This window comes from Mandrillus leucophaeus, unplaced genomic scaffold (assembly GCF_000951045.1).
Source record: "Mandrillus leucophaeus isolate KB7577 unplaced genomic scaffold, Mleu.le_1.0 Scaffold334, whole genome shotgun sequence".
NCBI lineage: Eukaryota > Metazoa > Chordata > Mammalia > Primates > Cercopithecidae > Mandrillus > Mandrillus leucophaeus.
Genome location: NW_012103521.1, coordinates 221,058 through 246,126, shown reverse-complemented (window position 1 = coordinate 246,126; position 25,069 = coordinate 221,058). Strand labels below are relative to the sequence as shown.

The window sequence follows — 25,069 nt, the reverse complement described above, 5'->3', positions numbered from 1 at the left end:
TCTCTTATGAATTACTGGTGCTGAGCAGGGCAAATGTTAGAATACCATAGTAGCTAGCAAATCTTGCTTTTCTCACTCTTCCTTTTTTCAAAAGTTGTCAGGGTAAAGAGTAATTTTTTCTTTTCTGGGAGCTAAGTAATTTGATATGCTGAAACTAACTTATATTTCCTAATGTAAATTTTTAATATTTATCAAAAGTGGCTTTAATATTTTCTGATTTATGTTTTATCAGTTTATTTGATTGCCTTTGTTCCAAACACTTCAAATGTTGCCTACTGAAATTTCATATAAACAATATTTTTAACTTCTTAATCCTAAATAAAATAGCCAAATGATGATCATAAGTAAGGAAGAAGAACTGAAAATATAGATTAAAGACCCAAAGAATAAACGGGAAGGAAAATGTATACCCATTGCTGAATCTTAACACTCAGTGATTCAGGAGATTAATTGCCAATTGTGTAAGAGTTTCCTAAGATTTATTTACATGTGCTGTTATTCTAAAGACACTTTTGACATTATAAGTTTTGCCAAAAATATTATGATGATGATGATGATCATGGAGTTGTTTTTCTCAACCTGTAGTGCACCCTACATTTAGGAAACCATAAAGTCAGCTTCTTTACCTGCTTTCAATGTAGTGAAAAGTAGTCCATATGTTAGTGTCACTGAAGAAAATACCCCTCATCTACCTTCTGTTTTTGTTTTCCCTGGGGAATTTTGATGACATCAGGCTGAGGAATTCATGCAATCAATGACTTTACAAGAAATTCACAGTTACAGTTCATGAAACTTTCATGTGTCTATAAAGAAATATAAGATATTGTCTCAGGTTTGATGTGTTTTCCCATAAGCCTTTTAATTTTTACTAGTTGCATATTGCAAATGTGTTTTCTGATTCTTTTCTTTATCACCCAAAGTGCCTATTAAAGGTGCTTTGAAATCCCCTAATCCATTTTTGTTCAAAAGATGAAGTAATGAATGGATGATTGAATGAATAAATGTGAATTATATTTATATCAAAATTTACAAAGTTATGTTTACCCTAGGAGGAGGAAATGATTTGTTGGAACATGAATATTTTTTCAAAGTACTGGAAATTCAAGCAGTATATCTTAGACCATATATTTTAGCCTTTAACTTCAATATTCTGTTCATAGTAAAACAGATTGGAGCCTTCTACTAGCTTTACATAAAATGGTGGTGATGATAACAATGATGATGATAGTAATGCTGATAATAAGCCAAAACCGCAATAGAAAATGGCTTCATAATTCCTTTCTAATTTCCCAGAAATGTATTACTATGAGGAAAAAAAGTGTGGTCATATCTAGTAGAGTTTATCACTTCATTCCACTTTGCCTTAAAATAAATTGTATGAGGAATGAAGAAATTTCATTGGATTTGGCAATTATAAAACTATTGAAAACTATTTCAAGGGAGCATTAGGAAATGGGGATACACCAAGAATTACTTATCTTCTCTTTTTTTTTTTTGAGACGGAGTCTCGCTCTGTCGCCCAGGCTGGAGTACAGTGGCGGGATCTCAGCTCACTTCAAGCTCCGCCTCCCGGGTTCATGCCATTCTCCTGCCTCAGCCTCCCGAGTAGCTGGGACTACAGGCGCCTGCCACCTCGCCCGGCTAATTTTTGTTTTTTTAGTAGAGACGGGGTTTCACCATGTTAGCCAGGATGGTCTTGATCTCCTGACCTCGTGATCCACCCGTCTCAGCTTCTCAAAGTGCTGGGATTAATGGCTTGAGCCACTGCGCCTGGCCTACTTATCTTCTTTTTAAGCCAAAGTCACAAATTTGAAAAGGGAGTAAGACAGAATAGTCAGCACTTTGACTACACTCTTTACCTTGATAATATTCCTGTAATAATCTATGTTGGGAAAGAAAAACATTTCTGATTAGTAAGAGTTAAATAACTAAACACACTGACAATCCACTTTTATAAACGATGTATATTTTAAATCACATTTTGCTAATGTTGCTGGGCAACTTAGGGGGACATGGAAAACACATAGCATTGATTCATTCAGTGCCTGAAATTGGCAAATACGTGTAGACCTCAAAAATGTAAGTATTTACTGCTGGGTTTGTAAGAGTGTAAGTTAACTGTTTGTGGGCAGAGAATAAAGTGAAGCTCCTAAGCACCTGATAGGGTCCTTCCTCTTACAGTAAAGGCAGCCTCCTTCCTCTTATATTCGAAGGTCACTTCTCCACAATGAATAGGATTTTACCCTCTCTTACCAAGTAAACATTGGCTCCTACATGTGTTCCCTCTCTTCTGCCTCATCACTTTTTCCCGTTCTCTCTAGACAAATATCCCCAAGATGATACAAAATCTCTATAAATCTCCCTCCTTAAAAGAAACAAATGAAACTTCCTTTTAGCCACATACCCAACTATTGGCCCATTTCTTTTCTTCAGATTGGAAGCTTTTCTTAACTATTTTTACTTCTATGACAATGGTTAAGTAAAAGAAGCGGTCTTATTTTTAAATAATACTTTATGTGTTCTTTGTTTAAAATATTGCTTAGGAGGAACTTTTATCTACAACTGTGTATTTACAGATAATAACAAATGTGTGTGTGTGTGTGTGTGTGTGTGTGTGTGTTTTTCTCTCCTCTTAATAGTATGGCAGCTGTGGTCATCCAGTCATACTGGCGTGGTTACCTCATGCGCAGACAGATTCATTTCTCCACAAGGCTATGTACTGCTGCAACAGAAGGACTGCCAAATTCTTCCATCAAGAATCAGACTATTTTAAAGAAAGAAAAAAGAGAAAATATTGTGAATATCCAAAAACAGAGAGAGAAGGCTGCTGTTCTTATTCAGGTTAATTTCAATCTTTTGGTAACATAGTTACAAAAGATGTATTAGTTGTCTTTCATGGTTTATTCTGTATTAAAAATAGCCTCCAAGTTTCAGTGATTACAGTTATGTAGATTTATTTCTTATTCAAGTGACATGTTGGCTGCAGGTTAGCTGCAGGTTGGCTGTGGCTCTGCTTGGTATCTGGATTGAAGGAATAAGCCTTAAATACAAAACACTATTTGCATGACTGAAGGTCAAGCTGGACCACACAACCATATTTAAAACTTCTCATCAAGGCTGGATGTGGTGGCCCAAGCTTGTAATACCAGCACTTTGGGAGGCCAAGGCAGGAGGATTGCTTGAAGCCAGGAGTTCAAGATCAGCCTGGCCCACAAAGAGAGGCCCCATATCTAAAAAAAAAAAAACCACAAAAATTAGTGGGTGTGGTGGTGCACACCTGTAGTCCTAGCTACTTGGGAGGCTGAGACAGGAGGATTGCTTGAGCTCAGGAGTGTGAGGTTGCAGTGAGCTGTGATCATACCACTGGGAATACAGTGAGACCTTGTCTCAAACAACAACAACAACTTTTCATCAACATGTCATTTGTCACATCTGCTAACATTTGATTAGCCAAAGCAGGTCTTACTTGGCCTTAATAGCTATTTCTATGTGTTTGAAAATCTACCAAAATAATTGTTAAAGTTTTTCAAATACTTTCGTTTAAAAATTTAGAAAGCAAATAATTAACAGACTTGACTCAATCTCACCAAGACCAGGGTTTTTGTTTTTGTTATAGCAGTGTAAAACATTAGCAATTTATTACCTTAAAATGTTTGTAACTCAGAAGTCCGAGCACAACATGGATGGATTTTCTGCTCAATGTCTCACCAGTCTGATATCAAAGTGTTGACTGGGACCTTAGTTCTCATCTAGGGCTTGGGTCCTCTTCCAATCTAATTTGTTGCTAGAAGAACTCATTTGCTCACAGCTGTAAGACTGAGGTTCCCAGTTTCCTTCTTTCTGTTGTCCAAGGACTTCTCTCAACTCTTAGATGCCACTGGCAATACCTTACCAACTGGTTCCTACAGGCAGTTCACAAAGTATATTCCAAGGTCCGATTTTAAAATGAAGTTCATCTTGATCACACTCATTTTTAAAGATTTATTTACTCATCAAATTTTTTGAGAAACTACGACTTGTCAGGAATTGTTCTAGGCTCAGGAAATAAAACTTAAAATCAACAAGATTCCTACCTTCGTGGAATTTATATCCTGGTAGAGGACGCAAATATAAACTAAATAAAATAAGATCTGTAGAAATTCATGGTATTGTACCCAAGTTGAATGATAACAATTAAACAAAATTTAACATTTCCCTTTATTCATTCAGCAAATATTTCTTGCTACAAAAATCTTTGTGGCTTACATTCTGTTGGAATATGCAGTTAATAAATATGTTCGCTATGAGAAATATTGTGGGTGAAAATATAAAGCAGAAAAAGTGGGATGGGAGTATGAAAGAAAAGTTTATCATTTTAGATAGGATGGATGTGTAAGACCAGGAAATGTGACACTGGAGAGAGACTTAGTCATTAGACATCTGTGGGAAGAATATTCCAGGCAAAGGAACATCAGATTCTAAGGCCATGATTTAGTAGCCTGCCCACAGTGTTTAGGAAGTAGCAAGAGGCCAGTGTAACTAGAGAATGATGAAAAGGAGCAAAGTAGGATTTATAAAAGGTCTTATATGATATGGAAAGACATTGGTGGAATTTGAACAGTGGATTGACATGGTCAAGTTTACTCCGTGTCACAGTTATACTATAAGAGAACAGAGGCAGAAGCAGCAAAATCACTTAGCAGCCTATTAGAGTAAACCAGGCAAGAGATAACATTGACACGGACCTGAGTATCAGCAGCGGAGGTGGTAAGACTATCACATTCCAGAATATATGTTGACTTTTTCTTGAGAGTAAATACATGAGAGAGAGAGAGGAATCAGGAATGTCTCCAAGGTATTTAGGAAAAGCAACTGGAAGAATGGCCTTAAAATTCAGAAAAAAAGAAATTACCTTTCCTCTCAAGTTCCTGGCTCTTAATATTAAAGACACAGCTTTCAAGAGAAATACCTTTGCTGAGTTGCTAATCAATGTATCCAGTATTTCTGTTTACTTAATTTGTCTATACTGTACTCCTCCTGAGAACAGTGCATAGGCAAAGCTGTTTTTCTTACCTGATAGAGGTGGGAGTGAGGAGACAGTAACTGATTCAAGGAAACTCTGAGAAAAAAATAAAAAAAAAAAACTTCACTTACTATCTCCAAATGTTATTTTGCTACATAAGGAATGTAGATGCCATGCATCCAAACTCCCTCCTGTCATCAGTGGGTGAACAATACATTTTTCAGCATTGACAGTAAATAACTATTCAACTTTTGCTTCATTCCTCTCAATAAAGAGAAGGTTCATTACCTTACGAAATAGTCTAGTTGTGACTGGTATCTCTGTTGTGAGTTCTTTGGTTGAGCTTCTTTGTATCAGTAACAAAAGGAAGCATCATTCAGTCTTTCTTTGTAACTTTAAGTCTCTTTTGTACATCCTGTTACTTCAAATCATTGAAGTGAACTCCATTTCCACATCTGCTAGGAACAATCATCTAGCTTCTTAAATGACTCATCTTAAAATATGAATTTTAGACTGTCTAAACATTCTGAAGTAGTACAGCGTGATTAGGCAGAAACAGCCGGGGCGTAACAAGGATCGAAATGAAAGATTTCATGAAGGATGTGCCAGAGACTGCTCTCTGTTCACCAAAACCACATTCTTCTCTTCTTCCTGGCATAGAGCCAAACTGGATTTCCAAACTTTCCTTGCAGTTGATTGTGGCTCTCAGAGTTCTAGTCGTTAGAATGTGAGTGGTAGGCTGGGCGCAGTGGCTCATGCCTGTGATCCCAATACTTTGAGAGGCTGAGGTGGGTGAATCACTTGAGGTCCAGAGTTTGAGACCAGCCTGGCCAATGTGATGAAACCCCCATCTCTACCAAAAAACAAAACAAAACAAACAACAACAACAACAAAAACTTAACTGGGCATGGTGACAGGTGCCTGTAAGCTACTTGGAAGGCTGAGACATGAGTATCTCTTAAACCCAGAGGGGAAGGAGGTTTCAGTGAGCTGAGATCACACCACTGTACTCCAGCCTGGACAATAGAGTGAGATCTTGTCTCAGAAAAAAAATTCATTGGTAGATTTGTGCATCGCTTTATCACTTGCGGGTCTACCCTGTAACATCTCCCACAGACACTCCTTCATTTCATTTTCCCTTTCTGGTTGGCTGAAATGGAGACAGCCTCTGGGACATCCTTGTTGGAACTGAAGAGTGCAAAGTCTGGCTTCTCGAGTCACCTCATGTTAAAGTGCTGTCCCATTGGCTCATTTACTCTCTCAGTGTTTGTTATGTGATCAAGAGATAAACTATTTTTTTGGATTATTATACATTTTTACTCTGTTATAGCACTTACCCTACTCCATTTAAAGGATATGAGCTACACCTTAAGAAATAGTAGGACTCAATGTAGATAGGTAAGAGAAAGGAATTCCAGGCATAAAGGACAGTGGAAGTAAAATAACATAGGATTTCATGTTACTTAACACAGAATTTCATGTTACTGGAATGATAGTAAGCTTCAGCACAACAAGAATACTAAAAGAACTAGAATCTTAAGAGAATGTAGGAGTAACATGGTGAGAGGTGTGTGCAGTTTCAACAAGGAGCAAGTATATAGTATGCTATGGGGGGTAGAACAAAAAGATGTTAGATGTGTCCTATAGAGAGAATTGTCAGGCCAGAGAATTGATTCGAATGTATGAAAAAGAGAGATGAGTTCATCATAGATAGATTATTAGGATAAAAATGTGGCTTTGTCAGAAATAAGTAAGTTAGAAGAAGAATCTGAATATTACTTACCCACATGTTTACATGACCATTATTTCTGATAAACTAAATAGAGATGGCTGGGACTTGAATTTCTGACCCTAAGCAGATTCATGAGGGAGATATCTCTGTGTGACACACCAGAAAACACACATGCTATGTATTTTATAGTCTGGAGCTTCACAGAAGCCCTGACCCTGATGATTTGAGCAGGACCCATTGGGAGCCACAGTGAATCAATCCTTGGCTCATGTCACTTAATGCTGGATTAAAGGTTGCCCTTCCCAGCTTCTTTTCACTAGGTCTGCACTCAATCTTGATATCATTTTGTTGGTATTTTAAAAAGGGAGGAAGGTAAAAAAAAGATAAGATGATCTTAGGAAGAAAGATAATCAAGAGAGAAAGCATGTTTCCCTGATTCTTGGAACCTTTCCAGGACAGGGTTGGGGAGAAAGTTATATGCAGTGTACCTCTCTAGCAGGAAGAAGCCACTTAGCCCATTTGCCATGTTAGGGAGAAGGCGTTCTGAAAGAAAGCAAGTAACTGACAGAGCATAAACACCCAGATATGAAAATCTAAGACTGGGCCTGGTGGAGCACACCCGTAATCTCAGCACTTCTGGAAGCCAAGTTGGGCAGATTGCTTGAGCTCGGGAATTCAATACCAGCCTGGGCAACATGGCAAAACCCTGTCTGTACAAAAAAATACAAAAATTAACTGGGCGGCATGTGCCTGTAGTCTCAGCTACTGAGAAGGTTTTGGCGGGGTATCTCTTAAGCCTGGAAGGTCAAGGCTACAGTGAGTCAAGATTGCACCACTGCATTCCAGCCTGGGTGACAGAGTGAGACCCTGTCTTAAATAAATAAATAAATAAATAAATAAAATAAAAATGGAACAAAATAGAAATAAAGATAATTTTTTAAAATCCCCAAATGAAAGAGGTAAAAGAAAAATAGTGTTACTTATCTCTGAGGTAGCTTGCATGTACTAGTCATCCAGACCACGTGACATGCCAATCATAAAGAGGGCAAAGAGCTGATAGTATGCTCCATAATGGGTAAGTTAAAAAGGGTAATGCCAATTTCTTAAGCAATGCTTTCAATTTTATTCCTTATTACACAAAGATGTCCTCTTTTTTTCTGCCACCCAATATTGTTCAAGTTTTTGACTCATATTGACATCCTTTCTCATATTAGAAGAACCTTAAACTCCCTTAAGAAGCTAGAATTTATTTATAGGAACTTACAAAACAGAGAAATATTATCTACATTGAAATTCATTTTAGAGGTAAATATGATTAAAATTAAATAAACTGTATTTTTTAAATTATACAATGTTAAATATCACATGATTTTCTTATTAAACTAAGTGAATGAAGTTGTTAGAAATAAAGCATCAAGGAAATTGGGGGAAATATATTTATTGAGTACATATTATCTGATAATCACATGCTTCTCACTGTGTTTAAATTTTCTGGTTTAATCTACGTGGCAATCCTATATGACTTTTATATTTTTCCCTTTACAAATAATTTTCACCTTTCTTGAAAATATTGATAACAATCATAGGTTGAGTTAGAATTTTATAGATTGGGCAAAAAGAAAGCTCTATCAGTAAAAAGTGGAAAACTTAGTTTAGGCAATAAATAGACTAGATAACACAGCCCCTCCTGGACTCTCAAACCTACTTCACACTTTCCTGGAAAAGAGATCTCAGTATGTATAAATGGAATCTGAAACCTGACACATAAGCAGCAGAATAAATTGTTGTTCTTCTGAGGGAGTGACAATATATTTCTTACTTGTCCTGTGGTGAGGTTGCCTTGGAGAGAGCTATAGGAGGCTGCTGAAATAGGTGGTGAGGTTTGATTGAAACAAGTTTCTTCCAGAAAGAGAAAGTGGGACTGGGGGTAGACGGAGTGGATATGTTTCACGGTTTGAAAAGGATAATTGAATTTTCAAGCCAGACATGTTGGGTGGGTAAAGGAGTAGAGTTATGAGGAACTAGCTTCTTTGACAGTGCTCTCTCCCCACTCAGAAAGTACGGTAGGTAACTATACCTATTCCTAGAAGCCTGACTTTCTCACAGCTTTTTGGGAAGAAGGAAGGTAACATTGAAAGGCTCAAGTATTTATCACAGGCTGAGAAAAGAAAATCTCTGCTACACTGTATCAGAGAAATCAGGCTATTAAGCATAATTAAGAACAGGGTTCACCACTTGTGAAAAACTTATAAATTTCAATGCAGTAGTATCACTGAGGCACGGTATGCCATCTGTATCAGCATCTTCCAACTCCTGCTCAGGACCACAGGCTCAAGACCGTTGGCAGCGGTAGAAGTTATAGCACAGCTTCTGATTTGAGTAGTACAAGACCAGCTGGTCACAGAATGAGAGGGGAAGAATGCATAGAAAACAGCAGTTGTAGGCCATTGCAGAAATCTTGCTCTACTGAGCTTAAGCCAGAACAAAGGTATAAGGAAAAACATTCACGCTATTAATTTTGCCTGCTGATGGTATCTTTAGGTTGGTGGCTCGTAGGCTCCATTATGCATATATATTCAAATGTTAAATACACAGTGGGAGGTCTTTAGGATACCCTATGTAAAATAGCAATACCTCCCCAATGCTCCCCATCTCTTGTGACTGTTATTTTTGTCCATAGCATTTATTTACCATACAGTTTAGTTTCCTAATGTATTTATTCTCAGTCTCAGTCCCCTTTAAAATGGGAAGTCCATGCTTAGAGATTTTTTGTCTGTTTTAGTCACTGCTGTGTCATGTGTGTCTTGCATATAACAGACGTTCAATAATTTTGAAATCCATGCTACTTATTTACCTTCCTTGATTTGTATGGGATGGGCTCCATGGAAGAATACTGTTCCTTTGCATTTCCATCAAGAATCATGATTATGTCCTTAATCGCTGGAAATTATGAATGACAACCAGCAAAAGAAGCTTGTAAGGTCACGTGAAGCTTGATTTCTGACTTTAGGTAATTATATTGATTGTAAGAAAAAAGATAAGTGCACCATCTGTGATTTTCTAAACATTTAGTTACAAAACATTTCAAATGTACAGAGAAGACCCAAGACCACATATACCTACCTTAAACATGAGTTGAACAACTGGTCAATGTTGACTCATTTAAAACCAATTAACATCTTCCTCCGCATCACTAGATTATTTGAAATAAATTATTCCTTTCATAAATATTTTAGCATGAATTTCTATAATTCAAGCAATTATATTGCTTTGAATATAATTGAAATACATTTCCAAGCTTAAAAATAACAATTATTTTTCACTATCACCAAATATGATACCAGTATTCAAAATTCCTGTACCATTTAATACATGTTTGTTTGCAGATTTTTCTTAATCAAAATACAAGTCATCACTCAAACTTTTATTTTGTATGTTAAGTCTTTTATTATATAGCAACTCCCTTCTTTTTCTTGCAATTTATTTATTGAAGTGACCAGGTCATTTGTCCTATAGGGTTTTCCAATTTCTGAATTTTGCCAAATGCATCCTCATGACATCATTTAACATGCTTATCATTTCCTTGTTTTATGTAAATTGATAGTAAGATCTAATGTTTGTTCTGATTCAGGTTTGATTTCTTTAGCAAGAATATTTCATAGGTGGTGGATGTATTACAAAGAAGAGGTACATAGTATCTGGTTGCCTCTCTTTCAGGAATGTTACTGGCCATTGGTAAACTTTACCTAGATCAATTATTTTATTAATGGTTTACACAATGATGATACTTGATATCTACTATTCCTTATTTATTAACTAAAGTATTCAAAAATTATAAACAAAGTCTTTATCTATTCAACTATTTAGTTATCCTAAGGTACAGTTCATATTGGAAAGGCAGGTTAAATGGTTGATATTAATAATTTTCCTTTATTTACCAATTTTTAGATTAATGAGGTCTCCTAGCATCCTCCAAAGGTCACCAAAATGGGTACTATGATAATAAACACAAATTTGAAATATATGTATTTGATTTCATTGCAGTTAGTATTATTATTGCTGCTTAAATGGTGGTCTTTTATTTGGCCAGTGGTAGTCTCATCAAGTTCACTTTTTGCCATGATTTAGTAGTGTTTAAAATTGTCCTTGCTTGCTAATGTGACACAATGTTCCAGGTTCATTTGGCATACATTTTGCCCCAGGCCTAGAATCAGTCATTTCTCTAAAGGCCGTTGGTTTCTTTAATGGAAATGACATATAGAGAACCCCATCTGGATTTTAGAAATACTTATTTCTACTGGTATAGTTATTATTTATATAATGTAATTTCATTGTACTTAGTTTTCAAATAGATATTTTTAGGAAACAAATATACCATGGGTACATATTGATGTTTTAAAATTATAGTTAGGACTATAGAATTTTACTCATTTAATTGTATATTTGCATCTCTTTTCTTCTATAGAAAATCCTGATTTTTACTGACATTATCATAATTGCTTTTTTTCCTTCTCTCCCTCACTTCTCCTACTATATGTGTATGTGGGTATGTACACACACATACATATAGAGTGGAAATAAAGACCACATAAATGAGAAAACAATGGGCTACTCAGGGTATATGCTAATGAGGGAATCACCCATCATCACTTGCCTTTGGCGTAGAACCCAAAACATGGAAGGGAGTGGGAAAGTTTTTAGTGGAAAAAGGGAAAGCTTCAGGTATGCTCTATTGGAGGTTGTTGGCATGGGGAAAGTGGGTAGGGAGAGGCTAGAAGTAGAGCATCTTATGTGATTGTTTTGGGAAGCATATTTGGCTTTCTCTGGTTGTTCCGGAGTTAGAAGCAGAGTAAAAAGCAAGGAAGCTGGGTCATTGATCAAGTTTTGACCATTCTTGGCTAATTGCTGCAGAGGTTATCACCTGGCATCCAGGATTATTTGATGCAGGTTATGGTTTGGCTTCCTATGCTGGCGGTTAACAAAGGTTTGGGTGACTGCTATTGTCATAGATGGTTTCACTGTTTTGTATATTTCACTTCTATCTCCCTCTCTGTCTGTGTATATATATTTCAGAATGAAAATACCAATCTTATTACTAACAATATGATTACTGAAAACCATTTTAAGATCTCTTTTGTGGTCAAACTTGTCTTCTGAGTATATTTCACCTGGGTGAAGCCAAATAAATGTATTTTAAGTAACTTTAAATAACTTGTATGGTTATTCCACAGCATAAAACATTTTTTATATTTTAGGTACTTCTTTCTATTTCATATTTACTTAATTTGTTTCACAATTTTCTTATTTACTTAATTTGTTTCACAATTTTCTTAAGCATGTGCATAATTTGAAAGTCTAATCCAAGCAAGATGTATTTAGAGAAGTCTGGCTTCTATTGCTACACATTCTACCCCATTTTATGCCTTTATAGGTAACCATTTTTAACATTAATTTTATAATTTGAACGTTTTCTGTGTTTATATAGACTGCAATATATATGTTTATGTAACATATATGTTTATATACAGTTTTTTGTAGATAAACAGTAACATGAAAAACACTTATTTCTCCCTTGGTTTCCACACAATATATACTGAAACTCATTCTCCAGGAGCATAAAGATATTATTTATATTTATAAATATAAAGATATTCATTTTTATAAGCTACATTGTACTTGGAGTTACAGTTAGGAAAGGTCATCCTACTCCAGGATTATTGAGGAATCTGAGTGTTTTAAATTTTGTTATTTTATGCTTAATGTATTTAAAAATGAAATTAGTTCATTGTTATAGGCCATAATACTCCCTGTGTAATATGAATCCATTTATATATGTTGATGTTTTCCTAATTGTGTTTTAATTTATTTTATACATAATCATTTGAACATTAGCAAAATGGGTTTTCCTTTGTATCTTTTTCTTCTTAGTTTAGAATGGGTCCTGGAGGAATTGTAAGATAATTGATTGGTTGACCTACATGTGCAGTTGAGAGAGTTTTAAAGAATCTTTTTTGCTTACTACAAGGAAAGTCTCCTGAGATTCAGAACTTTAGACACATGTCGTCATTTAATTTATCTTTCGGTTTTAAGTGTCACATAAAGTTCAGAAAAGAGATTATTATGTCATTAAACTTAGGTCCAAGATGTTTTATCTTCCTAATGGGATAACACAGATAATCTGGTTTAGGGTTTGATCTATAACCTTGTATAACATACTTTACATTTTTGTTTAGGCAGTTTGGAAGGGCTTTATTTTGCGAAAGAAACTGACAGCAGCTCTAGAGGCTATTAAGAATGAAGAATCTGATGAAGAATACAGAGAAATAGATTTAGAGGATTTTACATTTGATGAAGTAAGTGTGAACTACAGTATATAAATACTGGTCTTAAAATATGTTTAGTGTACTATTTTGAAGCTAAACCAATTTCTAACGTGTTTATCCTATTAATATTGTTACAGATCTTTTTTAAATAACACCTGAGAAAGTGTCTTAACATTGAGAAACTTTTCCTAACATCTTCTTTTATCCTACAAACTTGTATAGTGTGCAAAGGTAGCAGTAAAATATTTTACAAGAGTGTCTTTGTGCCCTTCAACCATATTCTCCAGTTATCAAAATTAGGGGATTAACACTGATGGACTACTATGATCTGATCAACTTTATCAGATTTGTGAGTTGTCTTAGTAATGGCCTATATTTAGTCTGAGATCTAATCCAGAATCATAAGTTGCATTTAGTTGTCATTTTTCCTTAGTCTCCTTTAACTGGAACAGTTCCTCATCTTTTCTCTGTATTTTACAAACTTAATACTTTTAAAGACTTCTGAAAAATTGTTTTGTAGAGTATCTCTGAATTTGTACTTGTTATATAGTTTCTTCTCATTGTATTCAGGTTATGTATTATTGGTGAGAGTACAACAGAGGTGATACTGTGTTCTTCTTGATGTATTATTGCAGGAAGTTTCTCAGGGCATAAAATTATCCTAAACTGCATTTGGCTTAGCTACCCAGTTATAAATGCCCTGCCTTAAAAGATTTTTGTAGGAGGATGGGATATAAATTAATATAACTGTAAAGGTCATATGATATAAAACAGATTTTTAAAAAATGTTTTAATTAAATAATTAAAAACACTTATCTTTTATGCTAGAAAAAAGCCTATGTTAAACAAACATGAAACATACACGTTTCTCTTTATTTTCCTTCATCTACCTATATGACCATCATTTTTCCAAAGTTCTCCTTATCTTTTTAAAACCTGACCATGAAGTTTATACTCTGATCATTGTAATCATGGTAGTCTTATGTAGCAGATATGTGAATGGAGTTCTAGTTAATTTTTTGCAGTGCTTAGCCAAGGCTTATGATAAATGAACAAGGATGTGATGGTGAGAGAGAAACCCTATGAAGATTCAGTGGCTCATCACAGCAGTGGAATTTCTATGAGTGTAATAAACTGGGACATGTTGGCATTACCTCCAAAGTAAAGGGTGGATTGTTGCTTCATGTAGTTTCCACCACTAAGAAGAACAAGTTGGTAAACCTCTTTAGGTTCTAGAGGCTGCGTAGATCATGCTTGGGAATACTGCTCCAGGTTTAAAAAGGGCCCAGAACAGGAAGGATCTCTTCAGCAGGCCCATGCTATGTAACAAAAAGGGCATCAACTGTAGACATTCTGTTATTAAATCATTCAAAAATATGTGTAAGAATACATTTATTGTATCTTAATGAACTTCAAGATTCTCTTACCAGATGCCGTCTCACAATAACTGGTCTAATTTATTTCTGGCAACTTTAATGTGTTAATAGGAAAATGAAATGGGAGTGGTATCACCACATGCCTTAACTGCAAGAGGTAAATATAGTCTTATGTTTGCATGTGTGCATATGTGACACATCAGTGAGAATTTTGATATTCAATTGTACGGTATTTTTCAAAATTCAGTTAGGAGACTTGAAATCTATTTGATATGTTTTCTCAATCTTTTTCTGTCAAACATGATTTACTGAAAGTCTCCAAATTTCATTGCAATACTGTATTATGAATTCATGAAAATGTTATCAGTAAGATTATGAAGATGAAGCTGTTGTAGAGACAGAGCACTATTGCTCACATCTGAATTGTTTTCATAGGCATAATCATACCTTAAAGAAGCCCTTAAAAATTCAGCATTATTCTATTAGGTTAGGAAACTGCTTTTTTGGAACATGGTGCTGATTAGCACGTTTCTAGAAATGTCAGCGATAATATTTTTAGTTGATATTTGGATAGTATAATTGTAAAATCTACCATTATTCTGCACTCTTCATCTCTCAAATCTTAAATGCTCAAATAAATTGAACTGATTCTTTCTTCACATTCCTTATAAGGTCAGCTATTTATTCTCAGGAAAAACTGTGTTTTTACTTCTATGTAATAATAATAATAATAATAATAATAAAACCTAGGTGTCATGACAACAATGTAAATGCTTTTAAAATACACTTATATGAAATCTTTCTGGTTTACTTTCTATTCTAAATTTATCTCCAATGTTTTTAAAACTGAATTTAATTTACCTTGTTTTTGAAGACATTGAGTAAATTGAAGCCTGCTTTCCTCACTTCAGTTTTCCATAACAGTCCTCAATATGGAAAATACTATTTCATAATGACTTGTATTAATTAGAGGTCAGTTTCTGTTCTTTCTAATGTGTTAATACTGACTAAAATAAAATACTCAAAGCATTTTGGAGTATCTACAATAGCAAGACACCATGAAGATTTTGTTCATAGTGGTCTTGTACATTTTCAGTTGGATTTGTTTCTAAGCATATATAGAAATACAATTTATTTTTGTATATTGACCTCATATTCAACCACTTTGCTGAAATCACTTATTAATTTTAATAGATTATCTGTCAAATATTTTGAATATACTATATACACAATCATATCACTTGAGAATGACAGTTTTCTCTTTTTTTCTAATTCTTATACCTGTTATTTATTTTTCTTGTCTTATTATCCTGGTTACTACTTCCATTACAATGTTAAATAGTGGTGTTATTAGCAAACGTCTTTTTCTAGTTCCTTGTCTCAGGGTGAAAGCTTTCAATATTTCACCACTAAGTAAGATGCTTCCTAGAGGTTTCTTAGAGAAACTCTGTATGGTTTAAGGAAGTTACTTCCTTAGAATCTTAGAGATTAAGATGCTGCTGCTGCTGTTGCTAATGATGATGATGGTGACTTTATATGCAATTTGGATTTTATCAAATACTTTTTAATGCATCTCACATTGACTTTCAAACATTAAACCTTGTAATCTTAGTCTAAACTGACTTAGCTATAATGCATCATCTTTTTCTACCTATTACTAGCTTATATTTGCTATTATTTTGTTTAGCATTTTCTCATGTTATTCAAAAAGAAATTAACTGTATAAATTTTGTTTCTTATACAGCTCCCTCTTTGGGTTTTAGTATCATATTATGTTGGCCTTATACATTTCCCTGGGAAGTGTTTCTTCTGTTTCTGTTTTCTAGGAGAGTTCGATATAGGATTGATGTTCTTTGTTGTTTAAAATTTTGTCTCAGCATATACTATATTTTTGAAAATGTTCCATGTGAACATAAAAGTATGTATTCTGTAGGTAAGTATATTGTTATTAAAAATCTCAATTACTTTAACTTTTTTTTTTTTTTTTAAATCTTCTGTATCCTAAGTGATTTGCAGGAGTGGCAGTCTATGAGGTATTGAGAGAAGAGTGCTAAAATCTCTTACTGTGCTGGTGGATTTCTCTAAATTGGCTTTTATTTCTGCCAAATTTGACCTCATACTTTGGGACTGAGTTTTTGGGGCATATACATTTTGAGGCTAGTTAAATCATTGTATCATTGACCCTCTTATAATAATATTTTCCTCTTGAACAATAGTTTCCCTCTTTAACTAATTGCTTAAGGGCCATTTCCTTTGATATTTTATACCTACTGCAGCTTTTTTTTGTGGCTACTGTTTTCATAGTGTATATCTTTCTAACCATTCTCATTGAACTTTACTGTGATTTTATATTTAAAATGTATCTTATAACTGCATATAGTTAGGTTTTGCTTATTTTTATATTTTATTCTGGCATTATTTTTATTATTTAGACTTTTAATTTATTTTAATTTAGAATATAATTTGGTTTATACAATTTTCATTTGTGTTCTATTTGTTCTATGTTGATTTTTTCCTTTTTATTACCCTCTTTTGCATTTATCCAATATTTTTGTTTTTCTATTTTTTCCCTTTACTCACTAGTTAATTAATTGGGTTTTATTTTTTCATGCGCTTCATTCTTTCCTGCATTAACATGTTTCCATCTAGGATCATTTTCTTTTGCCTGAAAGACACTCTTTAGTAGAGGTCAGTTTTTGATTGCTTGAAAATTTATTTCTTTTTAAAATATTTTGGAATATTTATCTAAATATTTATCTTCTCTAAGAATAGAATTCTAGCTAGGCTTTCAATTTTTAAATATGCCATTTTGTTAGCATTTGTGGCTTCCATAGTTCCTGTTGAAAAGTCAGTATTAAGTCTTAATTTTTCTTCTCTGAAGATATTGGCTTCCTATCCCATCCCCCAGGTAACTTTTGAGGTTGATTTTCTATTTTTGTTTTTCAAGCTGGGTATGATTTTCTTTATTTGCCCTGCTTGGAATTGGTGAGATCATATAACTTTTTGAATCTTTCATCAGTTTTGGAAATCTCTTGTCCAAATTTATTTCAAATATTTGTTATTTGATGTTTTGAAGTATATATACCTTGTGAAATGTGTAAATCCAGCTAATTAGCCATATTCATTACTTAACACATTATTTTTATAGTGAGAATACTTTCATTTACTCTCTTACCTTTTTTCAAGAACACAGTCTATTGTTAGCTTTAGTCGTCATGTTGCATAACAGATCTTTTGAACTTATTCCTCCTATCTATATGAAATTTTGTATCCTGTGACCAAGATCTCCTGCAACCACCACCACCACCCCTACTGACCACCTTAAACCCTAGTAATCACCATTCTACTCTCTACTTCTATGATATCAAGTTTTTTAGATTCCCCGTGTGCATGAAACTATGAGGTATTCTTTTTCTGTGCCTGGCTTATCTCACTTAACATAATGTCCTCTTCATTCATTCATGTTGTTGCAAATGACCAGTTCCCATCTTTTTTATGGACAGATAATTCTCCATTGTGTATGTGTCCAATGACAGACAGAGGTTCATTCCATATTTTGGTTATTGGTATAATATGCTACAGTGGAAACGACGATACAAATATCTCTTCAACATACTGATTTTATTGCCTTTGGTATACCTAGTAGTGGAATTTCTGGGTCGTATGACAGTTCTATTTTTAATTTTTTTGAAGAGCCTCCATAATGCTTTTCATAATGGCTTATACTAATTTACTTTTCCACTAACAGTGTGTGAGGGTTTCCTTTTGTCCATATCCTTACCAACACTTGTTATCTTTCATCTTTTTGATATAGCTATTTTAACATGTGTGAGGTGATATCTCATTGTGGTTTTAATCTGCATTTCCCTGACGGCTAAAGATGTTAAGCGTTTTTTCATATACCTATTAGCCATTTGTATGTCTTCTTTTGAGAAATGTCTGTTCAGGTCCTTTGCTCATTTCCAGTTGCTTGATTTGTTCATTTGTTATTGAGTTGTTTGAGTTCCTTATATATTTTGGATATTAACCTCTTATCAGATATATGATTTGCAAATATGTTTCCCCATTCTGTAGGTTATCTCTTCATTTTCTTCATTGTTTACTTTGCTGCACTGGATCTTTTTAATTTGATGTAACCCCATTTTTCTATTTTTGCTTTTGTTGTCTTTCTGTGCTGTTGGGTTCATATTTTAAGAATCATTGCTCAGACAAATGTCATGGAATGATCATATTTTATGTTGGATGCTTCCTACCGACCTACTTTGTGTTCATTAATCATCCTCCCTACTTTATCTCGTGATGTTTTTAGCCTATCTATTGAATTCTTATTTTGTTATTCTATTTTTTAGTTATAAAATTTCTAATTGATTCTTTTTTATAAATTCCATTTGTATGTTGAAATTTTCTATTATGTCCACCATTTTCTTGAACATAATAAGTATGGTATTTTCAAACCTTTGTAATTTAATGCATTACCTGGATCACTTGTAGATATCCTTCTATCAGCTGTTTATGTTTTGTTTTTTAGTCAGCTTAAAGAAGCAAGAGACGTGTCCCTGTATTGAGCCAGAACTGATATCTTTAAAAAAAAATTTTACCTTTAGTTTCAGGGGTACATGTACAGCTTTTTTATATAGGTAAATCATGTGTCATGGGTTTTGGAGTACAGATTATCTCATCATCCAGGTAGTAAGTATGGTACCCGACAACTAGTTTATCGATCCTCACCTCATCTTGTCCTCCACCCTCAAGTAGGCCCCAGTGTCTGTTGTTCCCTTCTTTGTGTCCATGTGTACTCATTGTTTAGCTCCAACTTATAAGTGAGAACACTCCATGTTTGGTTTTCTGGACCTGCATTAGTTCACTTAGGATAATGGTCTCCAACTGCAGAACTGAAATATTTATAAATGAGTATTTCAGTACTCAACAGTCATTTTAAATCTTCTAGGCATCGTTCTTACCACAGTGAAGAAAAGAGATAAGATCCCTGACTTCATAGAATTTACATTTTATTTGAGGTAACAGACAATAAGTACATATATAAATATATAGTATAAAATAAGATATTGAAAATTACTGTAAATATTAAGAAAGTTTAAAGTATAGAGCATAGTGTTTAATTGGGTGATCAAGAAAGGCCAGTATAAGGTATAACCCTTTAATAGAGATGTGAAAATAAAGTGAGGGAATAAGTTTGATATAAACAAAACAGTATACTGTTTTGGGCTAAGTGTAAGGCAAGTATGTAAGGCTTGAAATACGAAATCAGTGTATTAAAGGAACAGAAAGTTTACAATAGGTAGGCTGATTAGTAAAGGAGAAAAAGAGAGAAGAGAAGAAATACAAAAGTAGCCAGGGATCAGTCCACATTAGGCCTAGGATATGATGTCAAGCACTTTGGATTTTATTTCAAATGTGATAGAATATTATTATTGGGTTTCGAGTAAGGGAGCTAAATATTGTTCATATTTTAAGTGGATAATTTTGTTTGCAATGCGGAGATTATTGTTTAGGAGAGCTAGTGATTAAAGCTAGTACCAGTAAGGAAAGTACTGTTGCTTTGTCTTCCTTTGACCTATCTTTGCCCCCTTTACAATTGCCATCCCTTTATTTTAAAATCATCTTAAAACTTCAGATGATGTAATCAAATTGTTTTTCTTTTTTCTTCGCTCAAACTTTTCTGTATACAGAACTTATCTGACTAGGATTTCCCTTTTTTCACTGATTTAGTTGAAAACAATAGTTGCCTTTAGGTCTGGATTTTTAAGACATATCCTTATGTAATTATATAAAATCTTTTCAAACTTATTTTTTCTTTCATGCCAACGATGCTTACAATATGGCAGACACCATGCTTAGTGCCAGGATAGGTAAATAGACAGAAAAAACCATAACTCTAAGTTTAGGGAATATCAGAAATATATTAGAATATTTTCAGTTAATTATAATTTTTATAAGAGAAGTAAATATAAAATTATCTTGATAAATTAGCCAGGTTCCAAAAGCCTAGATCAGTTGGCCACAAAATGTTTCCTTATGTTGATTTGTTGCCTCTCTGAAATGTGATTTCATTTAACGTGTGATTAACCAAGGAACACTTACAACCAACAGTAATTTTATTTTAGGTGTGTTAAGTATAGTTTATCCTAATTTATTAAGTGCCAAGAACTATGAGGGATCTGAGATTTTATCCTACACGAACTCTAACAAGTTAAGATGCTGATAGAAGAAATGAAACTTCAAGAGACAAAAACACTTATTACCTCTGACAGCAGGCAGCAAGAGCTTCATGTACCAATTCTCCTTTTCCCCTAAGTTCCACAGGAGGAAATCTGAAGAATGTCTTTCTAGTAGTCTTGAGCCTAGGATATCCCATATCTTCTAAAAGGCTGTTAGCAACCCTGCCCATCCTATGCTCCAGACAAAGTTATCTTTATTACACCAGACAGCAAACAAATTTTTGCCCTCTATTCCAAAGGGAAACACAGTCTCTGCTTTCCGATTCTGTTAGTTTTATGAACATCTTTGGAAAAATAGTCTGTAATAAAATCGGTCAAAAGTCACGCAGACTTGTTAGAGATCCATGGAGAATTGTGTCCCCAAAATATCCATCCCTTGTTTTTACATGACAAATTTTCTAATAAGTATATCATTCCAGTGGCCAGCCTGAATAATCTGACAGGGCCTGGGACAAAAATCAATTAGATTTGCCTCATGGTTCATGCAATTAAGGTTACTATCAATAGTCCAGGTGTTTTCTCCTTAATGTTTTAATTGATCTTCCCAATAGCCTTGAGACTGTAATCTAACTATAGCTGGACTCCTTCTTGTCCCTCAGGAAGGAATTATAGGACAATTCTGCCATCCAGAATAACCCTGTTCAGCGAGTTGAAGCTGACCTGAATGCTTTCTAGGGCTATAGTGCTATTGACTTAACACTTATGTTATGACCACTACACCTTCTAAGTGGCATTTGTCCACCCCATGGGATGACTGAGGATGGGGATGGGGAAAATATCCACATCTGTTTCACAAGGGAAGTGCAACATCTGGGGCCATGTCCTGCTGTCTTGATGGATTCTTAGTAAACTTAAGGTAAATTACTATCAAATTGTGTTCAGAGCCCCCTGGAATGGGACGGCAGGTCCATTAGTAAGTTAAATTTAAGGTGCTTGCAACAGTTTGCGACAGTCCTGCAGAAGTTTTTTTGTTTGTTTGTTTGTTTTTTGTTTTTTGTTTTTTTGAAGTGGGTCGTAGGGGCAGTTCAAAAGATAAAAATCTCCCTCTTTTATGCTTCCCAGGATTTAAGGTATTCCTTTCAAAGATTCTGGTTTTTTGTTATCCAGCTACTCCCTCAAAATTAAGGTGTTATATTTCAATAGCTATAACTTTACCATTTTTCTAATCATTCTCTATTGACACTTAGACCTTTCATCTTGAAAGTTCAGGAACAAGTGCCTTTTTATAAACCATAACTAAGATTAGTTTGAATACTCTTGCTCTTCTTTTGGCCAGGCTGTACGTTGTTTAATTGTTCTGGCCTATACTCGCTGTTAGAGAAAAGAGATACTCATCATACCCAGGAATAGTCAGGATAGAATCCTGAGTTGTCCAAATAGATCTCTATTACCCTCTATGCATTTTTCCTAATCATTACCTAGGAAGTGGCTGCAAGAATATGATATTTTTTGGGGGGAGAGCTATGCTCACTGATCAAATTGCTTTATCTAGTTGTGTGGATAGAAGGGGGTGATAGAGGTAGGCATAGATTATCAGTTCATTGTTGATTGGCTTGTGTCATAACTGTCACAATCAAATGGTCCAGAAAACCGAAAACTTAGGCAACTAATTTCAAAGGCCACATTTGTATGGCGGAAGTCAGCTGATGGATAACCTAAAAGATATTAACAGTGGCAAATATTTGAAGGTGTAGTGTAGTCAATTTTCCAACAGGAAGGGGCGAAAATCTACAAAGATGAGACATCCTTCACTATAAGACAAATGAGCAAATTTTTCAGGAATCACAAGTCTGATATAAAAAGTAGGTCTACCTTAGATATAAAGTTAAACCCAATCAGTGACTTGATTCCAGTGATTCTCATTAGGGAATGGGCCCTTTCCTTGGGCATCTGTATGAATAACACAGACAGTTCTATAGGCAGCTGTGATTTGTTTTCCTTATTTGAGGGTTCAAGTCATGGTGTCTTTAGTTTTTCATGTGGCAGAACCAACTGTTAGGCCATTGCCAACAGTCCAAGAATCAGCTTGGTTTCTGCTTAGCCAAACCATCACTGAACCAGGCCCAAGAATTTAAGGGAACTTGGGTGAATTGAGGTCCCTGTGAGACAGCAATGTTGGTTCAGGCAGTGAAGTGGAGATAAGTGTTCCCTGAGATAGATAGCTGCGCTCTCTCTCTCTCTCTCTCTCTATATATATATATATTTTTTTTTTTCATGAAAAACTGAATGCTACTGGGGGCAGACTGGCTGCATTTTTAAGTATATCATTTTCTTTTTACAAGTAAGACCTTTTGGGACCTTCTCACCTTGTTAGTCATTGAATTCAAGTTGTCCCACCCAAAATGGGAATTATCAAGCCAGTGAGTCATGAGAACTCTAAGTGCCAGTCATTTAGTTTCTAAAGGAATCAAATAGAATGGCAATAGTGCTTTTCCATAGGAGTGTACCTGGTTACTGTATCAGAAAGGCTGCAAATACAAAACCAGAAGTGATGTCTCCAGGTGAAGGCTGCCTCCATTGCCAGTTACATATCTATCCAAGTTCAACTTCATTTTCAATATATAAGTAATAAGTACATTTGATAATAATTCTCAAGTAGCCAGAAAGCTTTCCAAATCCTCGGTTGTAAGTTAAAGAATATCTGAACAGAAGGTTTTTTTTTTTTTAATGTATTTATTTATTTTAATTTTAGTTCTGGGATACATGTTATAAATGTGCAGATTTGTTACATAGGTATACGTGTCCCATGGTGTTTCGCTGCACCTATTGACGTGTCCTCAAAGATCCCTCTCCTTGCCTCCCCATCGGCCAACAGGCCCTGGTGTGTGTTGTTCCCCTCCCTGTGTCCATACGTTCTCATTGTTCAACTCCCAGTTATGAGTGAGACCATGCGGTGTTTCATTTTCTGTTCCTGTGTTAGCTTGCTGAGGATAATGGCTTCCAGCTTCATCCATGTCCCTGCAAAGGACATGATCAAATTCCTTTTTGTGGCTGTGTAGTATTCCATGGTGTATATATACCACGTTTTCTTTATCTAGTCTATTATTAATGGGCATTTGGGTTGGTTCCATGACTTTGCTATTGTAAATAGTGCTGCAGTAAACATATGTGTGCATGTATATTAATAATAGAATGATTTATATTCTTTTGGGTATATACCGAGTAATGAGATTGCTGGGTCAAATGGTATTTCTGGTTCTAGATCGTTGATGAATCTCCATACTGTCTTCCAGAATGGTTGAAGTAAATTGTATTACCACCAACAGTGTAAAAGTGTTCCTATTTCTCCACAGCCTCACCAGCCTCTATTGTTTCTTGACATTTTAATAATTGACATTCTGACTGGTGTGAGATAGTATCTCATTTTGGTTTTGATTTACATTTCTCTAATGATCAGTAATGTTGAGCGTTTTTTCCTATGTTTTTTGGCCATGTAAATGTCTTCTTTTGAGAAGTGTCTATGTCCTTTGCTCGCTTTTTTGATGGGGTTGTTTTTTTCTTGTAAATTTGTTCAAGTTCCTAGTAACTTCTAGATATTAGACTTTTGTCAATTGGGAAATTTGCAAAAGTTTTCTCCCATTCTGTAGGTTGCCTGTTCACTCTGAAGATAGTTTCTTTTGCTGAGCAGAAGCTCTTTAGTTTAATTAGAACCCATTTGTGAATTTTGGCTTTTGCTGCAGTTGCTTTTGGCATTTCCATCATGAAGTCTTTGCCTCTGCCTATGTCCTGAATGGTATTGCTTAGGTTTTCTTCTAGGGTTTTTATGATTCAAGGTTTTACATTTATGTCTTTAATCCAGCTTGAGTTAGTTTTTGTATAAGGTGTAAGGAAGTTGTCCAGTTTCAGTTTTCTGCATATGGCTAGCCAGTTTTCTCAGCACTATTTATTGAACAGGAGATCTTTTTCCCATTGCTTGTTTTTGTAGGGTTTGGTGAAGATCAGATGGTTGTATATGGGTGGTGTTATTTCTGAGGTTTCTGTTCTGTTCCTTTGGTCTATGTGAATAAAAGGCTTTGTTAAGCAACAACTGAAATTTGTATAAATTTGCAGTGGTAAGCACCACATATTAACATACATTTAAAAATATTTAACATACATAAAAAATATTTATAACTCTTAGCCAATTTTTCCTGACATTTTGAGATTTTTATTTCCCTCAGCATACTAGGTAATGCCAAATCTATTTGATATTAATAAGCTTGAATACATATAAATTCATTGTCTTGGTAACATATTTTTGGTTGTGATTATATAATTACCAAAAGCATCTTTAACATTTTATATAAAACCTTCTCTTTATGCTTCTAGAAATTTCTAAGAGATAGTAGTTAAATAATTGTTCTGGAATTCTATAAAAGTTTCTATAAACTTTCTATTCAACCAAAAAAAGCTATTTT

General features: G+C 34.6%; 1 protein-coding gene across 1 annotated transcript in view; it reads left to right on the top strand.

Annotated features, from left to right (window-relative positions):
• LRRIQ1 (leucine-rich repeats and IQ motif containing 1) overlaps positions 1–25,069 on the top strand; it is a 210,788-nt gene that overhangs the window by 97,260 nt on the left and 88,459 nt on the right. Inside the window, 2 exon segments of the mRNA XM_011988666.1 lie at positions 2,640–2,841; positions 12,968–13,087. Coding sequence (XP_011844056.1) covers positions 2,640–2,841; positions 12,968–13,087 — 322 coding nt within the window.